The sequence below is a fragment of the Saccopteryx leptura genome, chromosome 3, assembly GCF_036850995.1.
Source record: "Saccopteryx leptura isolate mSacLep1 chromosome 3, mSacLep1_pri_phased_curated, whole genome shotgun sequence".
Classification (NCBI taxonomy): Eukaryota; Metazoa; Chordata; class Mammalia; order Chiroptera; family Emballonuridae; genus Saccopteryx; species Saccopteryx leptura.
The window spans coordinates 89,994,809-90,011,924 of NC_089505.1; the positions used below are offsets into that span (position 1 = coordinate 89,994,809).

At 48.0% G+C, this 17,116-nt stretch overlaps 1 protein-coding gene and 1 non-coding gene across 2 annotated transcripts; one reads left to right on the forward strand and one right to left on the reverse strand.

The window, feature by feature from the left end:
* The first annotated feature begins 652 nt into the window (after positions 1-652).
* RBP7 (retinol binding protein 7) lies at positions 653-13,810 on the forward strand. The gene is made up of 4 exons (XM_066375003.1): positions 653-775; positions 10,128-10,306; positions 10,425-10,526; positions 13,595-13,810. Exons 1-4 carry the CDS (start codon positions 703-705, stop codon positions 13,643-13,645), a joined length of 405 nt encoding a protein of 134 aa, XP_066231100.1. The 5' UTR covers positions 653-702; the 3' UTR covers positions 13,646-13,810.
* Positions 5,953-6,028, reverse strand: TRNAP-GGG (transfer RNA proline (anticodon GGG)). The gene has a single exon. It is a non-coding gene; the product is annotated as a tRNA-Pro (tRNA).
* Positions 13,811-17,116: the final 3,306 nt, after the last annotated feature.

The following is a 17,116-nucleotide window of genomic DNA, read 5'->3' on the forward strand; positions in this document are numbered from 1 at the left end:
TCGCTACTGTCCACACTAAATCTAGATTCTCGATTCCCCGGGGCTAGCTTGCAGTTGGAAGAGGCATATGGTACAGCTTTGGCCAACGAGTGTAAAGAAAAATCTAAAGTGACAACAATGGCCGGTGGTGATTTTCTCCTGACAGGGCGGTAAGGGGCTGGAATAAAAGCCACAGGAATCACAGAGATGCCACTACTCTGTCTGTCGTGGGGCTGCCAAGTCACCGTCAGCAACCCCTTATCCCAGGACTGCTTGATAGCTAAGAAAAACAAGCCCGTGCTTATTGGGACCACCAGAGGTGGGTTTGTTAATATATTACTTGCAGCTGACACAGCAATTAATCCCGTGAGTTTGAAGGCTATTCCTTGGTCCTGAACATGTCGGGAGGGAAAAATGTGTGGCCCTGAACACAGCCTGGGGTACGCGCACGTGTGGAGCTAGAGGAGGGGCAAGTCCAGAAAAACGGGTCGCCAAGGGCAGCGGCAGAAAGTCTGGAGCACGCGGCGAAGGAAGCCAGGAGGGGCTGGGCTTCTCGGAGGGAACGCCGGCCGCTCCCCGCACCGCCTCCCCCCCGCCCCGCTCCGCCCCGCGCCGCCCGCCCCTCGCGGTCTTGCCCGGGTCCCGCCTCCCCCGCCCCGCACTTAGGGCCGAACGCGCGCCGCCCGCCCGCCTGTCCCCCCCGGCGTCGCTCCCAGCCTAGCCATGCCCGCCGACCTCAGCGGTACCTGGAACCTTCTCAGCAGCGACAACTTCGAGGGCTACATGCTGGCCCTAGGTAGGCGGAGGGGCCGCCGTCTCTCTCTCCTTTGCGTGTCCGTTCGTACCCCCGCGCGTCCGTCTGCCTGTCCCCCACCCAATCTATCCTGCGTCCCCCTGTCCGCTTGCCTGTCCACTGATTCCTGGGTCGCCCCGTCCCGCTGTCCTCTGGCTCCCCGGTCCTCCTGTCCGTTTGTCCTCCATCTACCCGTCGGTCTACCACCCGTACTCTGCCTGCCAGTCCGCGCGTCTGTCTGCCTGTTCTCCATCCTTCCGTCCGCCCCAACACCTGTCCTTGCCCCTTCCCCCATCCCCCTCCCGTCCCCTCGACCGTCTCTCTACCCAGCCGGCGGCCAAGGCTCCCGTCCCAGCGTGGATTTGTAACCAGGTGGAGATGAGGGTGGCGTGGGACACCTTGTAGGAAGACTCGGGGACACGATGGGGCGGGGGCAGCCACGTGAGGGGATGCACCTCACCAAAGCCCCGCCCCAGGCGACCCTCGCCCCGCAGGCGCTTTTATCGCGGGGCTCAGGGCAGCCGGCCCCGGGATCCCGCGAGCCCAGGTGTGCCCCAGGGAGGTCCCGGTTCTGCAGCATCAGCGTCAGCTAGAGCTTCTCGGGAACGTAGAGTCGGGGAGCTGCCGGCCGCAGACAGGGACCCAGGCTCCCGACCCTACGCCCAGCCGGTGCCGGTAGCGGCTAGATTCGGAACCATGTTTGAAATCTTTAGTTTTCTGACTTCCCCTCCTTCCCTCGAGAACTTCAAGAACTTCGAGAACTTCGGGGTGGGGGTCAAGAAACCCTGACCCCTTAGAGGCCGCTTCCCCACCCCACCCCACCCCCCTCCGGGATGCATTTCCAACCCGGGGGAGCGTCTGGCGGTGCCCGGGAGCCAGGAGAGCTTAGGGGGCCTGGTCTTCGAGGAGGAGGCAGCGCCGAGCAGAGGAGCCTCGGCCGCGGCAGGGGTGTGTCGGGGGGGGGGGGGGGGGGCGGCGGGGTCTGACCAATGTCCTTGTTTTCTGGAGGGGCTGGAGAATGTTTCCCTCTAATAGTAGAAGGCCTTTCTTCCTTATGGTCCCCAGTTTGTCCTGCCCTTCGCCTCATCCTTCAGATTTGGTGGATCTCAGCACCTTTGTGCCAAGTGCTTTGGACTCAACGACACCAATCAGTGGCACTTCTGACAGATGGTCCAAAGCTGCTGAGAGTATGAGGGTCTGGGGTCTGTTCTGGCTCCATCTCCTTTGATCTGACACTGGGCCCCAGTTTTCTCCAATTGTCAATTGAACCTGGAGTCCAAAATTTTATTGTGGTAAAATATGTATAACATAAAATGGTTTATATAAACCATTTTGAAAGGTACATTTCTATGGCCTGGGTGTGTATTTAAGATCTCTGAGCCTGTGGTAGGTCGTCCTCCCCTCTCTTTCTCACACTAAGTAGGGACGTTTGGAACCTCTCAAGCAAAATCTGATTTCTGTTGACACAAAACCCTGTAGGGAAGAAAAAAAATGTATTTTCCTTCTACCCATCTGGTTCATTGGTGGGGGTCCTGGACATTAGACTAACAAAGGACAGATTAACGAGACAAACAGAAGTTGAACACACACACATCCTGCACAAAGGAGTAGTTAGAACTCGAGCTTACATAGCATCTCAGTAAAGAGTAATAATTTTGTAGAAAAGTGACGAAAGGACATTGAGTTTCCAGGAAAAGTAACATGTGGGAAAACGAATGGAAAATAAGAGATCGTCAGTAAAGTTTATTATGTAGATTCTTCTGGTGCCACCTCCAGGCTGGTAAGAGTCTAGAGTCGACCCCCTAACTTCGATCAGTCCTGGTATGGATGGGGGGGGGGAGTGTGTATGAGAGACTATTCATAGCATGACCAGTAGACATTGGTTCTGCAGGCTGGACTGGACCAGAAAGGGGGTTGCTTTTGGCAGACCCTCCTTAGGGACTGTCTGATAGTAACTGATGTTCATTCTGACATAAATCAGCGCCTTCCCTCACCTCCTGCTATGTGCTGGTTCCTGGAACAGGTTGGTTGTACTGACCTAGTCAGACATGGAACGTAGTTTCCCGTACCTAGTAGCATTTCTGTACTAGTACCTGTACTAGTACTAGTACCCCACACACACACTACCCTACATAATTTTTTGGCACCTGCCAAGCAGCGAGGGAATCCAATTTTGTCTTGTAGCTGCCTAAGACACGCCTTGTATAGAAGTTCCCCTTAATAAATTCTATTAATTACCAGACTGGAGCAGCCAGCCACTTTTTTCAGTCTCTCCTGCCCTCCACTTACAAAGATATATTTTCCATCTCAGACCTTACCCTGGGTCTGTGTGTACAAACAGGAACACCTTTACAAATTTATGTCCTGCTTTTGGCAAATGGCAGAGGGCAGAGAGCTTTTCTTCTATCTGCTTCTTCCCAATTGTCTTCCACTCAAAATAACCAATATGCCAAACTGGCATATTTTGGGGTGGCATAGGCTGCCACCCTCCAGTCTTAATCTCATTTCCTCTCTGTTTGCAATGCATAAGGAGGAATTAACATCTATTTTCCCCAAAGGCAGTAAATTCTGATATTTTACTTATTTTCTCACCCCCAAAATAATGGTGGCATGTGACCATTTCTTCCCTGGTTTCTCTGGCTAGTATCTGGCTACTAGTAGGGAGGAGAAAGTGTTAAAAATCAGGTGGTGGCTTTGATGGTGTCTCATAATTGTGCTTCCTGTTTAGCAATTTCCATGTCTTTGAAAGCAAACCTTAGAGAAGAAAACAGGAAAGCAACCCTTTACTGTCTGATTTTCTGTACGCTCTGTTATGATCTCTTGTTTGACCCCCACCCCCCACCCTCGTGATTTCAATAGGGGCTTATCAATTACCTGCCACTGTATTAGACCCTGGAGTCAAACAAAGGCTATTTAATTTATTTGCATTACTTATATTTATTTAGTTACTATCCAACTCATTTCATAAAGGATTGAGCCATATAGCATGTGTCAATATCCTGCCTTACAATTCCTTCTCTTACTTTCGGTTCAGGTTCCAGAAAGGTAGTGGCCCCAGACCTACACAGGAACTCTTATTTGCAATCCGTTTTCCAGAAGAAATATCAATGTACTAAGCATTTCTGGAGTAGAGGCCATTTAGTAGAACAGAGCACCAGACCCAGACAACTGGCCTCTGATTGTTGGCAGTACAGTCAAAGTCACACAACTTGAGTCCCCTTAGTTTCCCTGTTTGTTACATGAGGTGGTTGGACCAGATCTGATATTCTAAGACTGTCTAAGTTACAAACCAAGGGGTCACTTAGCATGTTATACAATAGTTGAAATCAGCCTTGAAACCTATTGCCAGTTCCCTACGAACTGGGGAGAAAATGATTTGGCACTTGTGGGGCGAGGCAAACATTCCCTTGTGCCTTCCAGGTGTAAAGAATACGCACTACAGTCAACTCATTTTCCCCTGGGCAAATGAAGGGCTTGGCACAGATAAGTCTAGGATGTCCTTACTCAAGGACCAGCAAGAGCTACATCAAATTGTACTCTTGTGTGTCACCTCAGGTCCCAGACCTACAGAGACAGAATCTGTCTAACCAGATTCACAGGTGATTCGGATGCAAATGAATATTTGAGAAGTGCAGTCCTCTGATATATCAGGTCACCATTGGGACAACCTGCAAAATACAAATACTGCAGAACCTATTATCCCTACTTATGTATGTTCTGATGCCAGCTTACACAGAAAAACTCAGAACTTTCATGAGGACTTCTGCTTCTGGTCATGGCAAACTAATTTATTTGTACTGACTTTCATTGAAGACAGCTAAGTTAAGCTAGACCGAATATATATGTATATTTTAAAATTCTTAGGGAACTTCAGAGAGCTACCAGAATAATAAAGAACTATCAGGGAGGGTGGGTTGCAGGGCTGGGTGAAAAATGTGAAGGGATTAATCAAAGCAAACAAAAAAGCCCTCATAGACAACAGTATGGTGATTACCAGAGGAAAGGAGGAAGAGGGAGAGGGTAAAGGGAGGCAAATAGTGACAGAAGATTTGACTTGGAGTGGTGAACACACAATACCATATACAGATGACATATTATAAAATTGTATGCCTGAAACCTATATAATTTTATTAACCAACGCCACCCCAATAAATTCAGTAAAAAAGAGAAAAGAATGATCAGGCTGAGGTCTAGGAAAGAGTAAGAATCCAGAGATGGCCTGACCTGTGGTGGCGCAGTGGATAAAGCGTTTACCTGGAACGCTGAGGTCACTGGTTCGAGAAACCCCAGGCTTGCCTGGTCAAGGCACATATGGGAGTTGATGCTTCCTGCTCCTTCCCCCTTCTCTCTCTCTCCCTCTCTCTCTTTCTCTCTCTCTTACTCTCCTCTCTCTCTCTTCAATCTCTCCTCTCTCTCTCTCTCTAAAAATGAATAATAATAGCCCTGGCCAGTTGGCTCAGTGGTAGAGCATCGGCCTGGCGTGCAGGAGTCCCAGGTTCGATTCCTGGCCAGGGCACACAGGAGAAGCGCCCATCTGCTTCTCCACCCCTCCCCCTCTCCTTCCTCTCTCTCTCTCTCTCTCTCTCTCTCTCTCTCTCTCTCTCTCTCTCCCCCTCCCGCAGCCAAGGCTCCATTGGAGCAAAATTGGCCCAGGCGCTGAGGATGGCTCTGTGGCCTCTGCCTCAGGCGTTAGAATGGCTCTGATTGTGGCAGAGCTATGCCCCAGATGGGCAGAGCATCGCCCCCTGGTGGGCTTGCCGGGTGGATCCCGGTTGGGCGCATGCGGGAGTCTGTCTGACTGCCTCCCCATTTCCAATCTCAGAAAAATAAAAAATAAAAAAATTTTAAAAAATGAATAATAATTTTTTTTTTTTGTATTTTTCTGAAGTTGGAAACGGGGAGAGACAGTCAGACAGACTCCTGCATGTGCCCAACCGGGATCCACCCGGCACGCCCACCAGGGGCGACGCTCTGCCCACCAGGGGGCGATGCTCTGCCCCTCTGGGGCGTCGCTCTGCCGCGACCAGAGCCACTCTAGCGCCTGGGGCAGAGGCCAAGGAGCCATCCCCAGCGCCCAGGCCATCTTTGCTCCAATGGAGCCTTGGCTGCGGGAGGGGAAGAGAGAGACAGAGAGGAAGGAGGGGGTTGGGGTGGAGAAGCAAATGGGCGCTTCTCCTATGTGCCCTGGCCGGGAGTCGAACCCAGGTCCCCCGCACCCCAGGCCGACGCTCTACCGCTGAGCCAACCGGCCAGGGCCTAAAATGAATAATAATTTTAAAAAAACACACAAAAAAACAAAATCCAGGGAGGTGAACCCAGTACTTCAAATGACTCTTGCCTTCAGGGTGTTTGTGAGGCTGAGCTGAAGTTTGGGGAGCCTCATAGGGTAAGGGGAGGGTTAGGTTGGAGTCCCAAGTCAATCAAGGGTAAAGACCCTATAAACACCTACTTTGGGCTAGGTCTCTGGAAAGCTGCCCCAGAGGAGTAAGGGAGACTTAGAAATAAACAGCTTTTGAACAGACTGTGGTTTGACTGAATCATCGTTGTGGTCCAGAAAAATCTCCAGACCTGAGCTGGAATTAAGGCATTTCCCGATAGCTAGTGGCCTTAGAAGCAATTTTTAAAAAATCTTCTTTGGAGTAAGAACATTAAGCGATTGTTTCTACAAATAACTTTTCAGATACAATGTCCAGTAAATAATCAAAGTTAATCAAGTACCTAAGATATAAGACCCCATGACAAGGAAACTCTGGGAGGTGTCATCCGATATATCTATTACCTGAATTGTGGTGATGGTATTATAGGTGTTTGCATATGTCCGAACTCACTAAATTGCATACATTGGGTACAATATGTGCAGTTTTTGTGTATCAAGTGCACCTCAATAAAGCTGTTTTAAAAAAAAACAAAACCCGGCCCTGGCCGGTTTGGTTCGGTGGTAGAGCGTCAGCCTGGCGTGCAGAAGTCCCGGGTTCAATTCCCGGCCAGGGCACACAGGAGAAGCGCCCATCTGCTTCTCCACTCCTCCCCCTCTCCTTCCTCTCTGTCTCTCTCTTCCCCTCCCGCAGCCGAGGCTCCATTGGAGCAAGGATGGCCCGGGTGCTGGAGATGGCTCCTTGGCCTCTGCCCCAGGCGCTGGAGTGGCTCTGATCACAACAGAGCAACGCCCCTGAGGGGCAGAGCATCGCCCCCTGGTGGGCAGAGCATCGCCCCTGGTGGGCGTGCCGGGTGGATCCCGGTCAGGCGCATGCGAGAGTCTGTCTGACTATCTCCCCGTTTCCAGCTTCAGAAAAATACAAAAAAAAAAAAAAAACCAAAAAAAACCCCAATAGTAGGAGTCAATAGAAATAAACAACAGAAACAGGGTCTCCAGATACTGGAATAATCAGAAATAGACCATAAAGCAGTTACGCTGAGCTTAGTTTTGGCAGGAAACCATAATCTATAAAAAGTAACATCAGCCTCACTTGTGGTGGTGTCGCCAGTTTGAAATCCTGGTCTTGCCTGGTCAAGGCACATATGAGAAGCAACTACTACAAATCGATGGTTCCTGCTCCCCACTTCCTTCCCTTTCTCTCTCTCTCCTCTCTCTAAAATTAGTAAATATTTTTTTTTAAAGAGTAACATCAGCACAGTTGAAAAGAAAAAGAATTCTAGGCCCTGGCAGGGTAGTTCAGTTGGTTAGAGTGTCATCCCGGTACACCAAGGTTGCAGGTTCAATCCCCAGTCAGGGCACCTACAAGAATCAACCAATGAATGCATGAATAAGAAGTGGAACAACAAATCTATGCCTCTCCCTTCCTCTATCTCTAAAATCAATCCATAAATAAAAAATTTTAAAAGAAACAAGTAGAAATTCTAGAACTAAAAAGTAACCAACAAACTTAGAAACTTAGTAAGACCCGTTCTTCAGACTGCTCTCTGTATCCTTTGTTGATGAAGGTGAGGATGTCCCTTCTGTACAGGGAGGACACCTCTCTGCTGTGGGTTTATGAGCTGCTTCAGGAGAAGGTCAGAGAGTGCTTCCCACCCCTGTCATCCCTCCAACACCTTCAGCTTGAAGTACTATGCCAAGGGGCCATGTTTTGAGGTAGCATGTCCTTAATCCCATCAGGTACAGAGTTTCTATTAATGTTTGGAATGATGAAAAAATTCTGGAAATGGATAATGGCAGTGGTTGCAAAATTTGTGACTACAAATTGCCACTGAATTGTATGCTTAAAAATGGGTAAGATGATAAAATTAGTGTATTTACCATAATAAAAAATTACCAAAAATTAAAAAGAATTACAAGGAGACTTTGGTAGAAAACCTACAATAAATCCTATATTTTATTGGAAAAACCGACAGCTCTTTTTAAATTCAGTTGTTTGAATTAAGTACATTTTGTGAGTTAGCATTCTCTCCTATTTGAGCTGTGTCTTATGACTTGACACAGTGAACTAAAACGTGTTTTTTAAACACAGAGGTTTCTATTTCAGGTGAATAAAGATGGCTTCTGTAATGTAAACCACAGAGTCCTTATCTTGCCCATTGGATGGAAGGAAAACACAACCAGGAGATCTTTCCCTTTTGGCCAAAACAGACCTTGAGATCTTTGTCCCAGTTAATTTTTTTTTTTTTTTTTCTGAAGCTGGAAACGGGGAGGCAGTCAGACAGACTCCCGCATGTGCCCGACCGGGATCCACCCGGCACGCCCACCAGGGGGTGATGCTCTGCCCATCCAGGGCATTGCTCTGTTGCAACCAGAGCCACTCTAGCGCCTGGGGCAGAGGCCATGGAGCCATCCCCAGCGACCGGGCCATCTTTTGCTCCAATGGAGCCTCAGCTGCAGGAGGGGAAGAGAGAGACAGAGAGGAAGGAGAGGGGGAGGGGTAGAGAAGCAGATGGGCGCCTCTCCTGTGTGCCCTGGCCGGGAATCAAACCCGGGACTTCCGCACGCCAGGCCGACGCTCTACCACTGAGCCAACCGGCCAGAGCCTCACTTTCATTCTTGGTTACAAATTCCGGAATAACAGCAGTTAGCATTTACAACCTCTAGCCACATAATGTGCTCAGAGCTAATAAAAGAGAAATGGGATTCAAATCCACTCTCTATAACAAAAACTTGAACTTCTGAGTGTTCCATGTTTTTTTTTTTAACTTTTCTTTTTTGGATTTTCTGGATTGATTTGAGAGAGAGAGAGAGAGAGAGAGAGAGAGAAAGGAAGGAAGGAAGGGAGGGAGGGACGGAGGGAGGGAGGGAGGGAGGGAAGGAGGGAGGGAGGGAGGGGGTGGGGGTGGAGGGTGGAGAGTGGGAGAGGAAAGAGCATGAAGCATCAACTTGTGCATAGTTGCTTGTCATATGTGCCTTGTGCCTTGCCCTGGCAAGCCCAGGGTTTCAAACCGAGGACCTCAGCATTCCAGGTCAATGCTTCATCTACTGTGCCACCACAGGCCAGGCAGTATTCCATGTTTTCACGTGTGACTTTTAAAAAGCTTATTCAATCCTAAATGGATAGAATTATGTACATGATTGCAGTAGTTTCTGAAGGTTATTATTTTTTTTAATGTATTCTTTTTTTTTTTTTTACAGAGACAGAGCGAGAGTCAGAGAGAGGGATAGATAGGGACAGACAGACAGGAATGGAAGAGATGAGAAGCATCAATCATCAGTTTTTTGTTGTGACACCTTAGTTGTTCATTGATTGCTTTCTCATATGTGCCTTGACCATGGGGCTACAGCAGACCGAGTAACCCCTTGCTCAAGCCAGTGACCTTGGGTCCAAGCTGGTGAGCTATGCTCACACCAGATGAGCCCGCACTCAAGCTGGCGACCTCAGGGTCTCGAACCTGGGTCCTTGGCATCCCAGTCCGACGCTCTATCCACTGCGCCACTGCCTGGTCAGGCTGAAGGTTATTTTTTTATAGTTGTTTTTCAGAAACTGTTCAAATGCTCTCAATTTGCAGTATAAATATATAAAGTAGAAAAAGGCACAGTTGCTGTGACTGAGGTTGAGTTAGGGGCCAGAGCCCTGTCTCCTTGGCTTTCTGTCCCCTTGACAACCTCTGGCAGGGTGGGGGTGAGGGGATTCCCAGAACCACTTTTGCCATGCCCACCTCCAAGTCCATCACCAAGGTTCACAGCCAGCCTAATGAGTCCTCTCTGGAAGCTGTGGATGCTTTTTAAGCAGCCTCCGGATGGAGATTTACCAGGATAGCTTTCCCTACAGATCCAACAAATGACATTGGCATTGTAAAAGAAACACTAGCGATCGAATGCAATGATTTTGAGGATGGCTGCCAAGTCCGTTGCTTTTGCATCTCGGGTGGAAATTGAGATGGCTTTCTTTCTTTTTTTTAAATTACTTTTAAGGGATTGACTTTGCCACTCGTAAGATAGCCAAGTTGCTGAAGCCACAGAAAGTGATTGAGCAAAATGGGGATTCCTTTACCATCCACACATACAGTAGCCTGAGGAACTACCTTGTTCAGTTTAAAGTTGGAGAAGAATTTGAAGAAGACACCAAAGGCCTGGATAACAGAAAATGCAAGGTAAAAATGAAAGTAATCACATAGGCTCTTCATTTTACAAGGTGAATTGGCCTTCTACTTAGTAATAGTCAAGGATTCTGCCAGAACAAACCAATGTTCTCTCCCCTCCGTCATACAGAGCTTGGTCACCTGGGACAATGACAGACTCACCTGTGTCCAGAAGGGGGAAAAGAAGGACAGAGGCTGGACCCATTGGATTGAAGGTGACAAGCTGCACCTGGTACTTGCCACATTGTTCTTATTCTTAGTGAGATGATATAATATCGAAGAAAATGTTAAACACAAAATCATGACCTGTAATCCTATTATTCCAACCCTTTCTAGTGTCAGAATATTCTGCCTTTTTTTCTTTTTTTCTTCTTTTTTTCATTTTTCTGAAGCTGGAAACAGGGAGAGACAGTCAGACTCCCGCATGCGCCCGACCGGGATCCACCCGGCACGCCCACCAGGGGCTACACTCTGCCCACCAGGGGGCGATGCTCTGCCCATCCTGGGCGTCACCATGTTGCGACCAGAGCTACTCTAGCGCCTGAGGCAGAGGCCACAGAGCCATCCCCAGCGCCCGGGCCATCTTTGCTCCAATGGAGCCTTGGCTGCGGGAGGGGAAGAGAGAGACAGAGAGGAAAGCGCAGCGGAGGGGTGGAGAAGCAAATGGGCGCTTCTCCTGTGTGCCCTGGCCGGGAATCGAACCCAGGTCCTCCGCACGCTAGGCCGACGCTCTACCGCTGAGTCAACCGGCCAGGGCCGCCTTTTTTTCATTGAATATAAAAACATATTCCAGGTTTCTAAATAATTTTCCCATTGAATTATCATGTATTAATTGAATATATATAATCAGGTAGCAAACTGGCTGCATATATTTCATCTGGTTAATGAACTCTCATTTTAGTAAAACATTTTCTTAAAAATGTCTAGGAGGCCCTGGTCAGTTGCTCAGTGGATAGAGTGTTGGCCCAGCATATGGACATTCCGGGTTTGATTCTGGGTCAGGGCACACAAGAGAAGCAACCACCTGCTTCTCTCCCCCTCCCTCTCCCCTTTCTCTCCTTCTTCCCTTCCTGTGCACAGTGGCTCAGTTGGTTCAAGTGTCGGCCCCAGGCACTGAGGATAGCTCAGTTGGTCCAAGTATGTTAGCCTCAGGTGCTAAAAATAGCTCAGTTGATTTGAGCATAGGTCCCAGATGGGGGTTACCAGGTAGATCCCATCACTTTAAAAAAAATGTGTCCGAGAGTATTGTTTCAGGGTGTTTTCCATTATTGCTCAAATTGATGTACATAGAACTTTTTGCATCCATGGATTTATTCCTTTGGGAAGAATTCACAGAAGGGCTCACTGGTGTCAGAGGGCACACACATCATTGCCTTTTGCTACTTTGTTGCTTTACTCACTTGAAAGGGATGTATCAATCTTTCACACCAGGAGCACTTCATGAACATAAAAATTATAGCTCAACCTAACTTATTTCTAAATATAATTGTAAAGGTATAATATTGTACCTAAAGGCTTAATTATAGCTTTTAAAATGAGAATTCCTTACTGCCATATATGTTACAATAGTTTCCATTTTTCAAGTGATGAGCTTGTGCCCAATTACTGTGCTAAATCCTTTGAGTGGATTATCTCACTTAGTCTTCAAGACAGTGCTGGAAAGGGACACTGTTTTTCCCACTCACAAATGAAGAGATTGAGATTTAGAAATACCCCAAAGTCACGCAAGGGAGATTCAAATCTATGTCTAACAAGAATGAATGCTTTCAACTCTATGCCTTTTTTTTTTTTTTTTACCTTAATGTATGTGTAAAATCTAGGTGAAATCCATGAAAACAAAATTTGAACACTTAAAGTTGGGAATGGTCTTTGTAGGTCTGGGGAGTCTTTGGTTACAAAGGCACTGGAGACATTTTAGTTCTAGATTGACATGTTTGAAACTTTAGATTAGTTGGCTGTAAGACGTAACGTTCCGATTGCTCCCGTCTTCCTTGGCACACCCAGGAGCTCCGCCTGAGCAGAGCATGGAAGGGCCCTTGCTCTAAGGTTCCTCACAGCACAATTTCTACATTGTTTGCTATAATAAAATGAGTAAGTATTTGGTCTTTGTACCTGGTTCCTAAAACCCTTGCAATCTCCAGGGTAATATCAGTGTCTTCTCTATGCTAATGAGATGTCTAGTAACTGGGGGCCCCTAGGTAGCTTCAGGATGGGTGTCGATCATCAGAAAGCTCAAGGCCTGATAGGAGGGTTGAAACTTTCAGCCTGGCTTTTGACCTCTGGGAAGAGGCAGGAGATGGAGTTAGTCACCAATCATCAATGATCCAATCAATCGTGCCTATGTAAAGAAACCTCCATACAACCTCCTAAATGGAGGGGTTCAGAGAGCTTCCGGGTTGGTGAAGACACTGACATGCTGGCAGGGTGGCACTCCTAGAGAGGGTATGGGAGCTCCGTGTACCCACTCCACCCCAGTACCTTCTCCTCTGCAACTATTCCATGGGACTTTTCCTGAGTTGTAGCCTTTATAAAACACCCATTCATGGGATCCTGGCCGGTTGGCTCAGCATTAGAGCGTTGGCCTGGTGTGTGGAAGTCCCAGGTTCAATTTCCAGCCAGGGCACATAAGAGAAGCACCCATCTGCTTCTCCACCCTCCATCTTTTCCTTTCTCTCTATCTTATCTCTCTCTTCCCCTCCCACAGCCAAGGCTCCATTGGAGCAAAGTTGGCCCGGGCACTGAGGATGGCTCCATGGCCTCCATCTCAGGCACTAGAATGGCTCTGGTTGCAACAAAGCAATGCCCCAGAGGGGCCGAGCAGCACCCCCTGGTGGGCATGCCGGGTGGATCCTGGTTGGGCGCATGTGGAGTCTGTCTATCTGCCTCCCCCCTTCTCACTTCAGAAAAATACAAAAAAAAAATTTTTTTAAAGCACCCATACATGTAAGTAGAGAGTGTTCCTGAGTTCTATGAGCCATTCTAGCAAATCATGGGAACCCCCAATTTATAACTGATTGGTCAGAAGTATAGGAGCCTGGAACTCATAATTAACATCTTAAGTGGGGGCTGAGAGCCCTTAACCTGTGGGCTCTGCACTCACTCTGGCTTGTTGGTGGCAGAATTGAGTTGACTTACTGGACACCGGTTGGTCTTAGAGTTGGATAAAGGAGTTAGGAAAGACAGGACATGTATGGTGTCAGGAAGAAATAAACCCACACATCTGGTGTCAGAGTGTTGGGAATAATGACAGACCACATAGCCAGTCATCTTCTTTCTTCTTCCCTTCCTCCTGACCCCTAGGAAATGTTCTGTGAGGGCCAAGTGTGCAAGCAGACATTCCAGAGGGCCTGATCTGGCTTTGACAGTGGAGCCACGGGGGACTGCAGCTTCGCGCCGAATCGTATTCCAGAATGACAAGTGTCTGCCTGTCCTGGTCTGGTGATGGGGCCTTGTGGCTGGAGAGCTGCCACCCAGCCTGTTCTAGAAAGTCTTTGGGTTGTGTGAAAACTGTTCAGCTTCAATAAACCTGTCCAATGATTCTGACGTTTTCCTTCTAAATGTTAGCATATCCCTCTATTTTAAGAAAAATTTGGTCTATGATGGACACACCAAGGAATAAGCTGTAATTCCTGCCTTCAAGGTCACCTGGGGAAAGTGGATGAAATGAACCTTTTGAACAGTGGAGATACATACAGGTGGCTCTGAGAGCTCGGGAAGGCTGAGCCTGACTTTGGGCAGTGGGCAGGCATGGCAGGGGTCGGGATAGTGCAGCTGGACCTTAAGGTAAGACCTGACGCATAGGGAAGTAGGAAGCATCGGAAGCATTCTGGGTGAAAGGCTGGGGGTAAGCTGGAGGGATGTGTGAAGAAATGAGGAGTTGCTTTAGCTGGAGCATGGGTGTATGTGGGTGGGTGGGTGGGTGGATGGGGAGAGATGACAGAGGAGACTGGAACGACAGACAGGAGCACCATCATGAAGATTGAATGCCAGATGTAAGAGGTAAGATTTTTGTCCCTAAAGTAACAGGGAGATGGTGACTGGCATTGAGCAGAAGCTCTGGCTCCTCCTAGGAAGGAACTCCAACTGCAGAGGGAAGAAAGGAATGTAAGGGGAGGAGTCAGGAAGCCCTGCCGGGAATCACAGTGGGAACTGATGTTGGTCAGGGACACTGGGAGCCCACTTCTCAAGTGTGGGGCACGGACTCTTGGGGCTGAAAGGAACAACAGTTATTTAGGAGGCCAAATCCATAGTCCAAAGTGATGGATAAAATGTAGGGATAATGAGAAGGGGGCAGAAATCAAGGAAGATGCCCTGTTTCAGGTTCAGGTAGCTATAGGAAGGTTGGAACCAATCAGAAAGAAGGGTAACACAGGCGGAAGAGGAAAGCAGAGTTGGAGCTTTAGGTTCTGAGTGTCTGTGCCCCGTGAGAGCCAGGCTGTCAGGAAGCAGCTAGATGGTCTGCAGGCACATACAGGCTGTCAGGTAAGCAAATTATGCATATGAATGAGACTGCCCAGGACATTGCATTTTAAGTGAAAAGAGAAACCTTTCTTTAGAAAACCTGCAAAGAGTGATCAGAAGGGTTGGAGAAACACCGTAGCATCAAGGAAGCCAAGAAAGAAAATTTCAGGTTTGAGGGGGTGTTCAGCACTTGTTGAGATGCCCAAGTGCCAATAAGGCAAGGTGCAAGTCCTTGATGGTGGTAAGATCTCCAAAAAGAAGAAGAAAGAAGAAGCAGGATGTCTGTGCCCTTTTAAGATGTTAAAAATGTATCGGGAAGATATGACACTTAGAGTCTTAAGGTGAAAGAGCAAGCTTCATGGAACAAGTGCAAAGGCCCTGAGGTTGAGAGCAGGTGATGTGCTGGAGGTACAGCCAAGAGGCAGAGGGAGCACAGCCAAGAGTAAGAGGAGATGAAGTTGGCCTTTGGCAGAGCCAGGGGACTTTGAGCAATCTTTTGGGCTAGACTGCTACTTTGTAGCCCCTGGAAGTACTAACTTCAGGGTACAAAGGAGTTGATTTTTTTTTTAAGTGAGAGGAGGAGAGATAGACACTCTCACATGTACCCCAACTGGGATCCACCCAGGATCCAGCCCCATGTGGGGCTGATGCTGGAATCAACTGAGCCATCCTCAGCTCCTGAGGCTGACACTTGAGCCAATCGAGCCACTGGCTGCGACAGGGAGAGAGAGAGAGAAGGGGGAGAGGGAAGGGAAAAGAAGCAGATGGTTGCTTCTCATGTGTGCCCTGACTAGGAACTGAAGCCAAGACTTCTGCATCCCGGGCCGATGCTCTATCCACTGAGCCAACCAGCTAGGGCCAAATTTGCTTGTCTTGATGAAGAGATGTTAGATGGTGGGTCCAGATGCCAATGTTCTCAGTAGATGAAGAGACTGAACAGATGTCTGCAGATGAGGAGAGTGGAGTAACCTGAAAAGGAACAAGAGTTATGGAATACTGGGGTACTGAAGATAATGGGGTAGCAGCAGTAGGGACTGAAGAGTAAGCTGACCCCACACTGGGGGAGAAAGAGACAGCCATCCATCATCCGTCAGCAGCTCCATGTTCCGTTAAGACCAGCAGTTCTCAACCTGTGGGTCGCGACCCCGGCAGGGGTCGAACGACCAAAACACAGGAGTCACCTAAAGCCACCGGGGTCGCGACCCACAGGTTGAGAACTGCTGATTAAGACAAAGAACATGTTCCCTGACATATGTTTGTTCATTGCTGCCATGACATACCACATAGTGCAGGGGTTGGGAACCTATGGCTCGCGAGCCAGATGTGGCTCTTTTGATGGCTGCATCTGGTTTGCAGACAAATCTTTAATAAAAAAATAATAACGTTAAAAGTATATATAAAACATTCTCATGTATTACAATCCATTCATTTCCTACCGCTCATGTTCATGGTTGTGGGTGGCTGGAGCCAATCACAGCTGTCCTCTGGGACAACACCAAATTTATATTGGATAATGCGTAATGTACACGGGTCATTGTGAGGTCAGAGAGTAAACTTCCCTCCTTTTAATCAAGTAGTCAGCTAGCTAATTGCAAAAACCCTTTTGACGAAAAAGATGGCTAAAAGAAAAAAAGATGAGGAGTATTGTACTTTTCAGCAGGAATGGACAGAGAAATTTGCCTTTGTGGAGAGAGCAGGTTCTGCAGTGTGTCTAATATGCAATGATAAAATTGCATCAATGAAACGGTCAAATATAAAGCAGGTCAAATATAAAATTCAACACACGCCATACTACATTTGCATCAAAATATCCAGCGGGGGACAGCAGGAAGAAAGCATGTCAAGAGCTACTGTGCAGAGTGCAAGCTAGTCAGCAGCAACTCCATGTTTGGACCCAACAGGGTGACTGGAATTCGGCTAGCTTTGCTGGTACTTTAGGAATTGTGAGAAACAGAAAGCCATTCACAGATGGGGAGTATGCCAAAACATTCATGCTTGATGTTGCCAATGAACTTTTTTTTTTTAATTTTTTCTTTATTGATTTTTTTTTTTTTTTTTTTTTTTACAGAGACAGAGAGTCAGAGAGAGGGATAGATAGGGACAGACAGACAGGAATGGAGAGACCTGAGAAGCATCAATCATCAGTTTTTCATTGTGGCACCTTAGTTGTTCATTGATTGCTCTCTCATATGTGCCTTGACCGTGGGGCTACAGCAGATGGAGTAACCCCTTGCTTGAGCCAGCGACCTTGGGTCCAAGCTGGTGAGTTTTGCTCATGCCAGATGAGCCCGCGCTCAAGCTGGCGACCTTGGGGTCTCGAACCTGGGTCCTCCACATCCCAGTCCAACGCTCTATCCACTG